At 53.2% G+C, this 14,549-nt stretch overlaps 4 protein-coding genes across 11 annotated transcripts in view; 3 read left to right on the forward strand and 1 right to left on the reverse strand.

The window, feature by feature from the left end:
* Ip6k1 (inositol hexakisphosphate kinase 1) overlaps positions 1–7,026 on the forward strand; it is a 48,578-nt gene extending 41,552 nt beyond the window's left edge. For all 4 annotated transcript variants that reach the window (XM_052720562.1, XM_052720571.1, XM_052720578.1 and 1 more), the window contains 2 exons: positions 2,905–3,080; positions 3,655–7,026. In XM_052720562.1, the coding sequence (XP_052576522.1) occupies positions 2,905–3,080; positions 3,655–4,164 (686 nt within the window). In that variant the 3' untranslated portion in view covers positions 4,165–7,026. The remainder of the gene's footprint in view (positions 1–2,904; positions 3,081–3,654) is intronic.
* Positions 7,027–7,511: 485 nt separating this feature from the next.
* Positions 7,512–9,971, forward strand: Gmppb (GDP-mannose pyrophosphorylase B). Its single transcript, XM_052720674.1, has 9 exons — positions 7,512–7,892; positions 8,008–8,088; positions 8,182–8,230; positions 8,375–8,517; positions 8,721–8,879; positions 8,962–9,040; positions 9,115–9,242; positions 9,326–9,508; positions 9,593–9,971. Exons 1-9 carry the CDS (start codon positions 7,764–7,766, stop codon positions 9,722–9,724), a joined length of 1,083 nt encoding a protein of 360 aa, XP_052576634.1. The 5' UTR covers positions 7,512–7,763; the 3' UTR covers positions 9,725–9,971.
* Positions 9,941–14,549, reverse strand: part of Rnf123 (ring finger protein 123) — a 29,539-nt gene continuing 24,930 nt past the window's right edge. For all 5 annotated transcript variants that reach the window (XM_052720620.1, XM_052720593.1, XM_052720600.1 and 2 more), the window contains 4 exons: positions 10,800–10,942; positions 10,557–10,651; positions 10,366–10,451; positions 9,941–10,292 (listed from right to left, as the gene is read on the reverse strand). In XM_052720620.1, coding sequence (XP_052576580.1) covers positions 10,172–10,292; positions 10,366–10,451; positions 10,557–10,651; positions 10,800–10,942 — 445 coding nt within the window. In that variant the 3' untranslated portion in view covers positions 9,941–10,171. The remainder of the gene's footprint in view (positions 10,293–10,365; positions 10,452–10,556; positions 10,652–10,799; positions 10,943–14,549) is intronic.
* Positions 10,949–14,549, forward strand: Amigo3 (adhesion molecule with Ig like domain 3). Its single transcript, XM_052720662.1, has one exon. The coding sequence runs from the start codon at positions 11,838–11,840 to the stop codon at positions 13,359–13,361; it is 1,524 nt and encodes a 507-aa protein (XP_052576622.1). The 5' UTR covers positions 10,949–11,837; the 3' UTR covers positions 13,362–14,549.

Raw genomic sequence — 14,549 nt, forward strand, 5'->3', positions numbered from 1 at the left:
CATGATTTTTTATTCTTGGACAGTTTCGCGTGTGTATAGTGTATGTGTTCACATGCCCATTCTCTTCCCTTATCCCTCTCCTACTGGAACCTGTGCTCTTCCTACCTTCATTTAAAAAACAAAAACAAAACCACTGAACTTAAGTAGAGTGCTGCCATATGCATGGGTATGGGGTTGTACACTAGATTATGGGTCACTTAGTGGCAGCCATACCCCTGAAGAAAAATGACCCCCCCTGCCCTAGCAGCCTTTAATTACTAGTAGCCCTTCAGCTAGTAGGAAGGCCACATGTGCCCCTCTCCAGTCCATGCTGGGACGCTGCTGGGCCAGATCCTGTGCAGGTCTTGTGTGTAGTGACCACAGCTGCCATGAGTTAGTTCATGAGTGTACCAGCGTATGCCCTTCCTCTCCCAGGCTGGGATGTTGGCATGCTCAGTCTTATCCTGATATTGTGGAGCCTTAAGTCAGGAACAGCAGCTGCTGTGAGGTCATGAGTACAGTATCCGGGTTGGGGATTTAGCTCAGTGGTAGTGCGCTTGCCTAGCAAGCACAAGGCCCTGGGTTCGGTCCTCAGCTCTGACCAAAAAAAAAAAAAGGTGTGGATCATCATGAGTACAAGTATCCATGTTATGTTCAGAAGACTGTGTGGTACACACTCCTTGCCCTCTTGATTTTACACTCTTTCCTCCCCTTCTTCCACAACGTGCCCTAAACCTTGGAAAGGTGATGCGCATCCTGTTTATGGCTGGACATTGGACAGCTTCTTATTCTCACCAGGATAGATTTTAAGTCCAGCATTTCCTGAAAATTCCTGTTGGGAATGTTAGAATTTGATTTCCCTTTTTTTTTTTTTTTTTTTTTTTTTTTTTTTTTTTTTTTGTAATAATGCTGCAAAGATGTCTTTCTTTCTTCTTAGGTCTGGGTGGCCTTGGTTTCCTAATGGTGGCAGGGATGTGGCCAAATAGTCTTTGCCTTCTTATGTGTATGGTAGGTCTAAAGAATAGAAAATAACAATAAAACTGGGTGTGGTGGAGTGTGCCTGTTGTCTCTGTTCGCTGTAGCTGGAGACAGGAGAACCAGAAGTTCAAAGTCATCCTTATGTTCTCCAGGCTGTTTAAGACTATCCTGGGATCATGAGAATGTCAAAGTAAAGGGATAGGAAGGTACCCAAGTCAGCAGAACATCTGTATGAAGCCCGATGATCTGAGTTCAGATCCACAGAACTCAAAAAGGGGCCAGGCTTTATCTATCTATCTATCTATCTATCTATCTATCTATCTATCTATCTATCTATCTATCATCTTTTGGTGCCTGTGATCACAGTGCTGAGAGGGTAGAGCCAGAGACGGATAGATCCCTCAAGTTCATTGGCTAGCCAGCTTAGCTTGATGAGTGAGCATCAAGTCCAGTGAGAAATCCTGGCTCAAAAACTAAAGGTAGAGAGCAATTAAGCAAAGATACCTGATGTTGACCTCTGCCCTCCACACATGTGTACCCACATTCATATCCACACATCTATATCCATCAAGTATGTATACCACACAGACAACCTAACATACACACCCCAACCTTTAAAAATACTAATCAGTAGGTGTCTTGTATACATATGGAAAATTATATAGGTCATAGGTGTACAAGAAATTTGTTTGTTTCTTTTATTTTTGAGACAGGGTCTCTACATAGCACTGGTTGGCCTTGAACTCACAGAGATCTGCCTGCCTTTGCTTCCCAAGTGCCGGGATTAAAGTGTGCACCACCATGCCAGGCTGAAATTTTTTTTTTTTAAATTTAATTTCATGTGTATGAATGTTTTGCCTGTAGGTATGTATGTGTACCATGTGTCTGCCAGGTGCCTGTGGAGGCCAGACGAGGGTTTCAGATCCCCGGAACTGGAGTTAGAGATGGTTTTGAGCTACCATGTAGGTGCTGGGAATTGAACCCAGGTCCTCTGCAAAAGCAACAAGTGCTCTAAACTGTTCAGTCACGTCTTCAGCACCCAGGAATGAAATTCTGATGTATTATATGACATGAATGAATCTTAAAAGCATTTTACTAAGCCTGACATAAAAGGATTAATGCTGGAAGATTCTAGTAAATGAGCTGCCACCAATAGACAAATTCCTAGACACAGAAAGTAGAGGTTTCCCGGAGAGTAGAAAGGGCAGATGGGGATGAGTGTTCAGTGTGTAGAGATTCAGCATGGGGAGGTGGACAGTGGTGATGGCCTGCCTACCTCTACCTCCACAGAGTGCTGGCATTAAAGAAAGGTATGCACCACTATGCCCAGCCCCAATCTTTTTAATTATTATTATTATTACTATTTTTTTTTTTTTTTTTTTGAGGCAGGATCTGACTGTGCTGTCCTGGGCCAGCCTGGAACTCACTGTGTAGACCAGGCTGGCCTCAAACTCCAGAGATCCATCTGCCTGTGTCCTGTAAGTGTGGATGTTGGGATTAAAGGCATGTGCCTTTAAGATTGTATGTGACATATATTCTACCAAAATTTGTTGAAGCCAGTAATTTGAAACTGCCACTTAGGAATTTGTGAGGCACATATAGTTTACAGTGGACCAGAATGCCACTTTTTAAAAAACGTATTTATTTTACATCCTGACAGCAGTTTCCCGTCTCTCTTCGCCTTCCATTCCCTTCTCCCCTCTACTCCCCCTACACCTCTGTTTCTGTGCAGAAAGGGGCTGGTCTCCCATGGGTGTCAACAAAGCATAGCTCACTTAGTTGCAGTGAGACTGAGTGCCTCCCCTTGTATTAAGGCTGGGCAAAGCAACCCAGTCTGAGGAACAGGTTCCCCAAGCCAGCCAGAATGCCGCTTTTCTAGAACGTTTCCATTGTGCCTTCCTGGGGAGCTGGCAGTGAGTCTGGCTGTCATCCTTGACTCGGGCCCAGAGTTCCTCCTGCTTGAGAATGTGGTACACCACTTCAAGTACCCCTGTGTGCTGGACCTGAAGATGGGTACCCGGCAGCATGGGGATGATGCGTCAGCTGAGAAGGCAGCCCGGCAGATGCGCAAGTGTGAGCAGAGCACATCTGCCACGCTGGGGGTCAGGGTCTGCGGCATGCAGGTGAGTCACTACTGGCGGGAGCCCAGGTGCTGCAGAGTGCATGGTTTAGCTTGTGCCCATACCTGCCTGACACCCGTGTCCTCCTGGCCTGCACTGTTCCAGAATCTCCTCTGAAAGGGTGAGTCACCCTCAGGGTGCTGAGTGTGTCTTTACAAGTGGGTTCACTGAGCCCTGCTCTCCTCACTTGACTGAGATTGAGCTCCATGTGCAGGGTCATGGAGAGAGCCTGTTGCCTTATCACTGGGCAAGGAAGACTTGTCCGTCAGCAGTGCATTCCTAGTCAGAGTTAGCGGGGCCCTGGGACAGCTGGAGGCAGGCTTCTGAAGTGATGGCTATAGGCCTGGTGTTGGCTTTCACAGCTCCATGACGGGAAAACCTGGGGTGAATGTGGCCTCCCTACTCCAGTAGGAGGAGCTGAAGAGCTCAGGTTGGTCAGAGTGCCTTGCAGACTGTTTTGTTTGTTCGTTTGGTCGGGTTCTTTGTTTTCTTGTTTTTGTAATTTTTTGCTTGGGGGCACTTGGTGGCCATCAAACCTTCCTGGTACTCAACCCGGTCTTGTCTCCTGGGGTTTCAGGTCTACCAGCTGGACACAGGTCATTACCTCTGCAGGAACAAGTACTATGGTCGGGGACTCTCCATTGAAGGCTTCCGCAATGCGCTGTATCAATACCTGCACAATGGCCTGGACCTGCGCCGTGACCTCTTTGAACCTATCCTGAGCAAACTCCGGGGCCTCAAGGCCGTGCTGGAGCGGCAGGCCTCCTACCGCTTCTACTCCAGCTCTCTGCTCGTCATCTATGATGGCAAGGAGTGCCGCTCTGAGCTCCGACTCAAGCACGTGGACATGGGGCTCCCAGAGGTGCCACCACCCTGTGGCCCCAGCACTAGCCCTAGCAGCACCAACCTTGAGGCTGGTCCCTCTTCTCCGCCCAAGGTGGATGTCCGCATGATTGACTTTGCACACAGCACATTCAAGGGCTTCCGGGATGACCCCACTGTTCATGATGGGCCGGACAGAGGTTATGTGTTTGGTTTGGAGAATCTTATCAGCATCATGGAACAGATGCGGGACGAGAACCAGTAGGCCCAGTTCTGGGCCCTAAGACCCGTTCCTCTCCACCCACAGGCAGGGACCATTGCTCTGAACTTGCTGTGAGGACACACTGACTTGCTTTTAAAGGGTTATATTTCTCTTTGGTGTAAACTAAAAGAAATGTTTTTAGCTGTAGCCTGGAATCTATCTATCTATCTATCTATATATACACACATATATATATAAAAGTAAAGGAGGGCAGAACATACGTCCTCTCAGCCAGGCTCCTTAGCTTTGTGGCTCTGCTGTGTCCAGGCTGACTCAGGAAGGAAGAGGTGACCCCAGTGGGCTCGGCAGCAGAGACAGAATGCCTTTGAACTTTGGTTCCCTTGCCTAAGGTTTTTGGGATCTGTGGTTATAGGGCTCTGCTGATTGTGAGGTGAAGCCCTTGGCTGGCACAGGGTCTCTCCATGCTATTCATCCCTTACTTCCCAGAGTTGGGGAAGGTTAAGTGCCCGTTTCTTGGGGCCTTTCCAGTTTTGTGCCAGTGCTTGATGAGCAGCTGCCCTCAGGGCATTACAGGGCTGACTGCGCAGATGGACTCATTCTTGGGTCTGATTTTGGCATGGGGCTAGATTTGTGAAGCTGAGCTAAGGCCAACTCACAGCAAAGGGCAGGCCCTGGGCTCCCTAGGCACCCACTGGCATGTAAACTTGCTCTTCTGTCCACAACCCCAGCCAGCCTCTCGCCTCGATTGCTTGCCTAAGGAGGCCACATATCCTCCTATCCCAGTGAGGTGGGCACAGTTCTGTTTGCTGAGGAGAGTGAGTGTCCCCGTAGGCCTAGGGGTCTGTAATGGCTCTCGCCTAGACAGTATTTGCAGTTCTTGGGCTTTGGGTGGTGCCCCTCCCTCTAGTTTGGGCAGCTGTGCTGCCTCTGGATGGGCTGTTCCTCCCAGGGCTCAGGGTCTGTGCTCTGCTCAGGGTCTTGTCTTCTCCAGGCCAAGCTCAAGGCAGCAGCCTGTTCTGTGGTATTCCAGGCTCTAGGCTTGGAGGGAGAACTTTAAACTTGTCTGCTTTTATGGACATAGGACCCTGGGTACAGGTGCCCAGAGTCTGCTGCGAGCTTTGTCTGGTTAATCCTGGGTCTGTCAGTTCATTTGTCTGCCTGCCAGCCTGTTTTGTGGTGAGCTTTCTGGGGTATAGCCTTGTTGATTAGTATATATTGATCTTGTTCATGCTCGCCTCAGCAGAGTATTCTTTCCCTTTTCTGAGGTGAGCCTTTGCCCCTGTGCCCTTCCTTAGCGGGTTCTGCTGTCTTACAAAGCTGTTAGCAGAATGACCCATAGTGGTGTTCACCTGCTGGCCTGGTGGCCCTCTTTTGGGCCTGGGGTGTGGCCGTCAACACCAACAGTGAGGCAGCTGTGAAGGCTCAGGGCTGATCCTGACCCATTGCTGTCTTTTTGCTACCAGCCCTTTGATGGTAGAGACCTGCTGCCTGTAATGTAGGTGTCCTACAGGTTACACTACACTTAGCCATTGCCAAGGTGAGCAGCCGTCTCCAAGTCTGTGGCCAGTGGTCAGCACTTCTGACAGGTCTGTTTTGGCATTTGAAGATAATCCTGCCAACCTTTGAGAGATACTGGTAACTAATGGCATAATATCCTGGTTCATAGAGATACAGCTCTGGAAAGGGCTCCTTGATGGACCCCAGTCTTGGTCTTCTGACCCTGGTGCCAGTGGTGGGCAGGTTCCCATTCCTTAGGGCTGGGAGGCCCAGCTTTGCCCATTTCTGGTTAGTAACAACTGTCTTCTGTCCAGTAGTATTCTGTTGCTTCAGCCATGGGGGCAGTAAGTGTTCATTAGTGTAGACACATCTTCTCTGCCAGGATAGAGGTTAAGAGAGGTTTGGGGCCATGGATGACCTCCTAGGAATGTGCTGTACTTCCGCAGTTACCAGATTTGGGGAGGCACTGCCCCATTCTGCTGCTGCTCATGTAGCAAGGGAGACGGTACCCACTTACATTGCGAGTTCTGCCAATACAGCGTGGAAAGGCTGGGGTTTGCTGCTTCTCCTTAAGGGCAGGGCCCAACTCTTCAGCACCTTTGATATCTGGAGGGCCAGTTCCTTTATCTGATAGGTGGTGGCAGGTGTGTAATAACACTTTCCACCATTGTTCTTCTGCCTGCCCGAGGCTAGAGCCCTGTCCCCAACAGGCCCTGCCTTCCCAGCCCCAATTTGGGACCAAAGTGCAACTCGGGATCATGGGTTGGGGAGCTCAGATTGCCTGCCCCTCTCCATAGTATTTCCCTGGGCTAAGCCCACACCAGCCCGGGAGATGGGTGGGAGTGAAATGGGATGGGTGGTGCTTAAAGAGGAAAGGGACCAGTGTAGTAACTAACTTGCCTGGGGACCCCCCCCCCCCCCCAGCTTTGGGCCTGTGCAATGGGCCTGAGGATTCTCTAAGGCCAGGGCCTGGGCTAGTTCAGTATCCGCTGCTCATTCGCTCACATCTGGCAACATGCACGTTCCCTAGATGCAAACTGCTTTGAATTTACAGCTGTGTAAGTTGGTTGTGTGTGTGCCCATTTTAAAAAACTGCATTTTAATGAGGAAAAATGAGAACCCGGGGAAAGTTCCTTTGCTCTTGTGGAGGAAATGTAAGACTTCGAATTCTGGAAATTGTTCTCTGCTCCTCTTTCCTGGAAGCTACACACCTGCCTACATACCCTAAGACCTGCGCCTGGATACACACGTGGCTCCATTGGCGTTTAGGCGCGCTTGCGTTTCCCCGGGTCTTGTGTGTGATGGAGAGGAGTACTTGGCCCGAGCCGGCTCCTTTCTGTACACCCTGCGCTACCCGCCCGCTTGTGTCAGGTCGTATATGTCAAAATAAAGCCTCTCGAAACTGAACTCTGTCCAAGTCGTGAAACTTTCTCAGCCTCCGGGTGGGCTGACCCGTGTAGCAGTAGCTCACCGTCTTGTTCTCCACCTGAGGGGAGACGCCGAGTCGGAGCTGGGGGACCGAGTGAGCTGGGTCAGGACGGGTGCAGAAGGACGGGGCCCGAGCTGGGGGGCAGCACCCGAGCGGCTGGAGGTGGGGGTCGTCAGGGTGGAGCCGGAGCGGGGGTGGGGGTGGAGAAGGCAGCACCGGCTGGGCGGGGCGGAAGGCGGCTGCCTCGTGGCGGACCCAGTTCCGATAGGAAGCCAAGCTAACTCCTCCAGTTCCGCCTTGAGATCCGCCAATGGGCATCTGACCCGCGAGTTCTCCGGGTCCCCATGGCAGCCCAGCGCGTTGGGAATCTAATTGGCTACGTCTGTCGTAGCGTAACGCCGGGCGGTCGGCTGCGGACGGCCCTGCCACGTAGACAGCAGCCGATTGGCTCTTCCAGGTTACGTCACTGGCTGCGCCGCCTCCGGCCGGAACTCCGGGCCAGCCGGTCTCCAACCAGTTCCTCCTCCGGTGTTCTGGCTGCCCCTAGACCCCACATCTAGGTAGAGCAGGAGGACGAGGTGAGGCCAGAGTCGGTCAGTCTGGCTGGGGAAGGACACGAGGCAGGGCACGGCGGCGGGAGTGCGCGGCAGGCGTCCGTCAGGCGGCCTGTAGGTACTTTGGAGCCAGGGACCCACTCCTCTCACCCGCAGGCGCGATGAAAGCACTGATCTTGGTAGGTGGGTATGGGACACGGTTGCGGCCGCTGACGCTGAGCACCCCGAAGCCATTGGTGGACTTCTGCAATAAGCCTATTTTGCTGCATCAAGTGGAGGCGCTTGTCGCGGTAAGGTCCTGGGTCAGCTATGGCGGGAAGAGGGGCAGATAGTGACTAGGAGGCCAGGGGTGGTCATACCGTGTGACCGAGCCTGTCAATTAGCCCACCTTATTGTGTCTGACAGGCAGGTGTGGACCACGTGATCCTGGCAGTGAGCTACATGTCACAGATGTTGGAAAAGGAAATGAAGGCACAGGAGCAGAGGGTGAGGCATGCGTGGACTTAGTCCTTTCTTTTGGTCCCTGGGGCTTGGCTGACTATTGAGGAACAATATAACCAGATGACTTTTTCCTTTTAGCTTGGAATCCGAATCTCCATGTCTCATGAAGAAGAGCCTTTGGGGACAGGTCAGTAGAAAAAGGAAGGCTTTGGGGCAAGATTTAGGGTCAGTAAAGGGGTATTAGCCAATCTGAATGAGTGTCTCCGGAGTCTGGACTCAAGGTCCTAGGCCTCTAGCACGGTGGTAACATATGACTTGTCCCCTTCTCTAGCTGGGCCTCTGGCACTGGCCCGAGACCTGCTCTCTGAGACCGCAGACCCTTTCTTCGTTCTCAACAGTGATGTGATCTGTGATTTTCCTTTCCAAGCCATGGTACAGTTTCATCGACACCATGGCCAAGAGGGCTCCATCTTGGTAAGAGACCAAGCCTTCCTTCTGTGACTTCCCCACCCTCATACCCAGTTGCTCCTAACCCTCAGTCTTAAACTCTCCGTGTTGTGTAAAGCTGAGCAGAATATTTTGGGGGCAAAGCCTTTGAGAGGTGGGCTAGGCACGTGTCTCAAGGGTAAAGAGCACTACTGGACTAGGCCTAAGGTACACTCCACCTTCATATTCAGGTAACCAAGGTGGAAGAGCCTTCCAAGTATGGTGTGGTGGTATGTGAGGCTGACACAGGCCGCATTCACCGTTTTGTTGAGAAGCCGCAGGTATTTGTCTCCAATAAGATCAACGCAGGCATGTATATCCTGAGCCCTGCTGTACTGCAGCGCATCCAGGTGTGTAGGAGAGAACGGCCGGGCGGGTCGGGGGAGCAGGCCTCTGTTGGATGACCTGCTTACGAGTTGCCCACTTCCACAGCTGAAGCCTACATCCATTGAGAAGGAGATCTTCCCAGTTATGGCCCAGGAGGGGCAGCTATATGCCATGGAGCTTGAGGGTGAGGCAGAGAGGCCATAGGGTGAGGGGTAGTCTGTGGCTAGGCAGAGCCCTCTCATTCATCTCTCCCTACAGGTTTCTGGATGGACATTGGCCAGCCCAAGGACTTCCTCACTGGCATGTGCCTCTTCCTGCAGTCGCTGAGACAGAAGCATCCAGAGAGACTATACTCAGGCCCTGGCATTGTGGGGAATGTACTTGTGGTGAGGCCCCTGCCCAGCCTGTCACTAATCCTCTCAGGTCTGGGAGACAAATGACCCACTCTCACTTTCCTCAACACTCTCAGGACCCAAGTGCCCGTATTGGTCAGAACTGCAGCATTGGCCCCAATGTAAGCCTGGGTCCTGGTGTGGTGGTGGAGGATGGCGTGTGCATCCGGCGGTGCACAGTGCTTCGGGATGCTCACATCCGCTCCCACTCCTGGCTTGAGTCATGTATCGTGGGCTGGCGCTGCCGTGTGGGTCAGTGGGTAAGTGTATGAGCTGGGCTGGGTGGGGACAGGACCAGGGGATCTGTGTGCCCCATTAACAAGGCTTACTTCCCCCACCCCCAGGTACGCATGGAGAACGTAACAGTGCTGGGTGAAGATGTCATAGTTAATGATGAACTCTACCTCAACGGAGCCAGTGTGCTGCCCCACAAGTCTATTGGGGAGTCGGTGCCAGAGCCTCGCATTATCATGTGAGGAACGTATAGGGCTGGCCACGCCCCTCTTGACCAGCAGTGGTGTAGCAGTCACTCAACACTTCACAAGACCCCGGACATGGTGCCATTTGTCTAGGGAGGAATGGGGGAATCTGAAGCTGTTGTACATCTGCTTCTGTTGGGGCCAGAAACGGACAGGATCCTGCTGGGTATAACCCACAAGCCCCACTCCCACAAGAAGAGCTGGGGCCAGGGCTGTATGGAATAATAATTTAATGCTCGCTGTAGCCTGGATTGCAAGTCAAGCTCAGGCATGATTAGGGCCATGGCTGGGCTCCCACCAATGAGGCTACACCCAGGCAGATGGATGGAGGTGGTAAGAGTGAGGGTGAGGGGAAACGGGGCCGAAAGAGCTCATAACTGGAGCTCGGTCTGGGTCCGCTGGCGGAGGTTCCAGGACAGTGCAAGCTGTGTGCATTAGGCTGGCCTAGGCAGCCGAGGAGGTGGCACTGGTGTTGGCTGCCTTGTCCCAGTCCTCTACAGATGTAATGGTGGTTTTGCAGAAGAAGCAGTCCTTGTTGTTCATCAGGTGCTGGTTGATGCAGGCTCTACAAGAGGGGGGCGGGGGTGAGCCCTGCCTTGTGCCCTAGTTGCCTCCCCAAGTCCATGGGGCCCACTTACTTGCAGGACTTGTGGCCACAAGGCTGGAACACAGCGGAGATGGGATGGGCATAGCAGATTGGGCAGAGGTCCTCTTCACTGGTGGGCTAGGGGGTGGAGAGTGGAGAGTGGGTTGGGGCTCTACCTGTACCTACCCTGGTGTGTACAAATGGATTAAATGGCATGAGCCTGTGTGGTCTAGCCCCACTCACCAAGGAGGCAGCTGCTGCCTGGGCAGACGCAGCGGTCAGGTGTGCCAGCATCTGCTCCACCTGGGCCAGCTCCTCGGCACTGATGTAATCTGTATCTGGGTTAGTGGGAGGTGGGGTCAGTCCCTTGTAGGCCTAGAACTCAGTGCCTCTTGAATACTCCCGGGCAGGGAATTTGCTATTCCTGAGGATCCTGAGCTCAGGAAATCCTGAAACTCTTTCCTGACCCACCCCTGGCCCACTTACAACTTTGTAGAGAGAAGCGTTTCCGGTCAGGGGCAGGCAAGGCTGTACCGGGTGCTAGGGGCTCTGGCTGCCCCAGGAGATAGCATATGGAACGGAGCTGGAAGCAGGGGTCAGCCAGGAGCACAGAGGTGGCTTGCTCTGTCCTAGACAGGGGAAGGTGCACAGGTAGTGAGTGGGAAAGCTTGAGCCTATGAAAACCGTCTCCATGGTGGGCGGGTGACAATCATGACAATCACCAGAGGCCTCATTTTCATGCCTTCGTTCTTTGCATCTTGTTGCTTACCAACACTCTCAAGTCCTGGGTCCCAGTAGGTCCCAAACGACCTGCGTTCCAGTTAAAGGGAAGAGGGTGCTGTTGGGGGCTCATAGAGTAAAAGATGCTGGCTACCAAACACGACAGCTTGAATCCGATCCCCAGGACCCACAGAATGGAAGGAAAAACCCACGCCCACCAGTTGTCTTCCGACTTCTGCATGAGCACCCACATACACACACCAACACACAAAGAAGTCAATCTAAAGGGAGAAGGGGGAGGATTCCCCCTAACCCATAATACATTACTCCTTCAAAATCACTTAGAGAACATTAGCTACAAAAAGACATTCTCCCCAGACTTGGGGCCTTTTGCTCTTCAAGAGGGAAGCCGGCTTCCAGCCAAGAGAACTGGAACGCTGGGGCCCTCTGGTGGCCGCGCTGAGTCTTCAAGTGCCAGGGCATGTGGCTGCTCCACCCCTCAATAGCAGGAGCCAATGGGAGCTTGGGTCCCCACCCCTGAGCAGTCACTTCCTAGCGAGTACTTAGAATCCAGTCAGAAAAGCGCTTGGAGAAGCTAGCGGAACTGAAAGGAGGGCTGGGGCCCCACCTCATAATCCCAGACCAGAAGAGCAGAAGCTAGCTGGGCGGGTGGAGCCGGCACTGTGCCTCTCAAGCCATGGGCCCTTGGGAACTACGATCGGCAAGCCTGTACAGAAGCAGGTGAGTCCTGGAGCTGTTGACCAGCACTAAGCTGCCCCCATCTCTAACCTGGTGGTCACTGCCATGGCCTGGCTGGTGGTGCCAGGCATACTACTGTGCATGTTGGGTGCTGGATTAGGCACCTTGGATTTGGAGGACGTTCTGCCCCCCGCTCCCCACAACTGCCCCAATAAATGCATCTGTGCTGCCGATGTGTTGAGCTGCGCGGGCCATGGGTTAGAGGACGTGCCGGTGTTACCTGCCACTGCTGCAGAACTCGACTTGAGCCACAATGCGCTCAAACGCCTGCACCCTGGCTGGTTAGCACCCTTCTCCCGGCTGCATGCCCTGCACCTCGGCTACAATAAATTGGATGTGCTGGGCCGTGGTGTCTTCACCAATGCCAGTGGCCTGAGGACACTTGATCTATCATCTAATATGTTGAGGATACTCCATACCCATGACCTGGATGGACTAGGGGGGCTGGAGAGATTGCTTCTGTTCAATAACCGCCTGGTGCACTTAGACCTGGACGCCTTCCAGGGCCTGAGCACGCTCAGCCACCTCTATCTTGGCTACAATGAACTTGCCTCTTTTTCTTTCAACCACCTGCATGGTCTGGGGACAACCCACCTGCGCACTCTAGACCTGTCCTCCAACTGGCTGGGACACGTCTCTGTCTCGGGGTTGGCTGCACTGCCGGCCTTCCTCAAGAATGGGCTCTACCTGCACAACAACCCACTGCCCTGTGACTGCCGCCTCTACCACCTGCTCCAGCGCTGGCACCAGCGGGGTCTAAGTGCCCTGCGGGATTTTGCACGTGAGTACACATGCTTGGCCTTTAAGGTTTCAGAATCCAGAGTACGCTTCTTTGAGCACAGCCGGGTGTTTGAGAACTGTTCAGCTGCTGCAGCTCTAGGCTTAGAACTGCCTGAACAGCAGCTGGACACACAGGTGGGACAGTCCCTGAGGCTCTACTGCAACACCAGCGTGCCTGCTGCACGAGTGGCCTGGGTTTCACCGAAAAATGAGCTGCTTGTCCCACCAGGATCTCAGGATGGCAGCATTGCTGTGTTGGCTGATGGCAGCTTAGCGATACACAGGGTGCAAGAGCAACATGCAGGCATCTTCGTGTGCCTGGCAACTGGGCCCCGCCTGCACCACAACCAGACACTGGAGTTCAATGTGAGCGTGCATAAACCTCGCCCCGAGCCGGAGGCTTTCAACACAGGCTTCACCACACTGCTGGGCTGCATCGTGGGCCTGGTGCTGGTGCTGTTCTACTTGTTTGTACCCCCCTGTCGTGGCTGCTGCCACTGTTGCCGAAGAGCCTGCCGTAACCGCTGCTGGCCCCAAGCACCCAGTCCACTCCAGGAGTTGAGTGCACATTCCTCAGTCCTCAGCACTACACCACCAGATGCACCTAGCCGCAAGGCCAGTGTCCACAAGCATGTGGTCTTCCTGGAGCCGGGCAAGAAAGGTCTCAACGGCCGTGTGCAGCTAGCAGTAGCCGAAGACTTCGACCTGTGCAACCCTGTGGAGTTGCAACTCAAGGCTGGCTCTGAGTCAGCCAGTTCCACAGGCTCCGAGGGTCTCGTGATGACCTAGATTGCCTGGGTGCCCCACACACGCCATAGAACTCCGGCTGCTTGCCCTGTTTGCTGCTGCAGTCTAGAGAACTGACAGATGCTGGTGGGATGCACTGTGCCTGGTCCTACAACTGCATGTGAGCCTTGACCTGTACTGTAATAGTTCTACTCACTGGTAAAGGGGTTGAGGCTCCCCGACTTGCCTCTTGCTCTGCCTAGCTCAGGATAAGGCCTCAGACTACTAGATCCTGCTTCCCCTAGGACCTCTGAGTGACCAAACGTCCCATGAAGATCAGGGACCAAGACCACCATCTGGTAAGAGCCCTTGCATTAGAGCTCTGGGACCACTTCAGGAGTTAATGCAGATGTTAGGTGCAGTATAGAAGTCAAGCATACCACCTTCCCTTCCCCACCAGGGAGCTTGCCAAGGAGGGAGAAGGCAGCTCAGAAGATCCAGCTCTCACTCTTAGGATGGAAGGAATAAATGAGCCCTTCCTCTGCTGAAAGAAGACCCAGTCTACCCCTACCATCCAGCCTCCGGAAAGCTATACAACTCCTGTGGAGTCTGGTGGGCATGCATACCTCCTTCAGGATACTCCTGCAAGAGTAGCCCTGATGTCTTCAGCTAAAGGGGGAGCCATTTCCATGGGCTCATAACCCAGCAGGAAAAAGCCTGGTGAATAGGACTAATCTGGGATTCATGTCCCCGGAGGGCAGGAGGCCTCTTAAGGACTGGCACTCCTCTCAGCCTAATGGCTGAGGCAGTATCCTGAAACCATGTCTCTACCACTCCTAGAGGCGGGTAGGGAAAGGGTCGTAGCCCCTCCCAGGATGAGCTGGCAGCTTAGTCTGTCCTCGATGACTCTGAAGGCATTTTGTAATAAAGGCAGTACACGTTCATTGCTGGGTCTCCCCAAATGGGTAGCTTTGTGTGCTCAGCTCTTGATCCAGCAGCGTGGCCCTGACCATCAGAGGATGGCACATCTGCCAAGTTTTGGTATGTATGCCCCTGCAAGAGGCATGGCTGCAAGCTAAGACCTCCTACCCAGCCAGAGTTTACACCTCACCGCCTATCCTTTGCCTCAGTGTCCCCAACTAGAGTCTGAGGTTCATTTTGAGACAAAGAAACACATACAACAAGACCCTGCCCTATCAGCCCCTCCTCAGAGGGCATGCCCAGTTCCCATGGGGGCCAACAGTCCCCAAC

The sequence above is a fragment of the Peromyscus californicus genome, unplaced genomic scaffold, assembly GCF_007827085.1.
Source record: "Peromyscus californicus insignis strain IS unplaced genomic scaffold, ASM782708v3 Scaffold_11__1_contigs__length_118956290, whole genome shotgun sequence".
Lineage (NCBI taxonomy): Eukaryota > Metazoa > Chordata > Mammalia > Rodentia > Cricetidae > Peromyscus > Peromyscus californicus.

Coding starts and splice junctions, on each gene's coding strand:
- Amigo3 (XM_052720662.1), top strand. CDS start 11,838: ATGGCCTGGCTGGTGGTGCCAGGCATACTACTGTGCATGTTGGGTGCT.
- Gmppb (XM_052720674.1), top strand. CDS start 7,764: ATGAAAGCACTGATCTTGGTAGGTGGGTATGGGACACGGTTGCGGCCG. Junction 7,893..8,007: donor AAGTGGAGGCGCTTGTCGCG/GTAAGGTCCTGG, acceptor TGTGTCTGACAG/GCAGGTGTGGACCACGTGAT. Junction 9,243..9,325: donor TTGTGGGGAATGTACTTGTG/GTGAGGCCCCTG, acceptor CAACACTCTCAG/GACCCAAGTGCCCGTATTGG.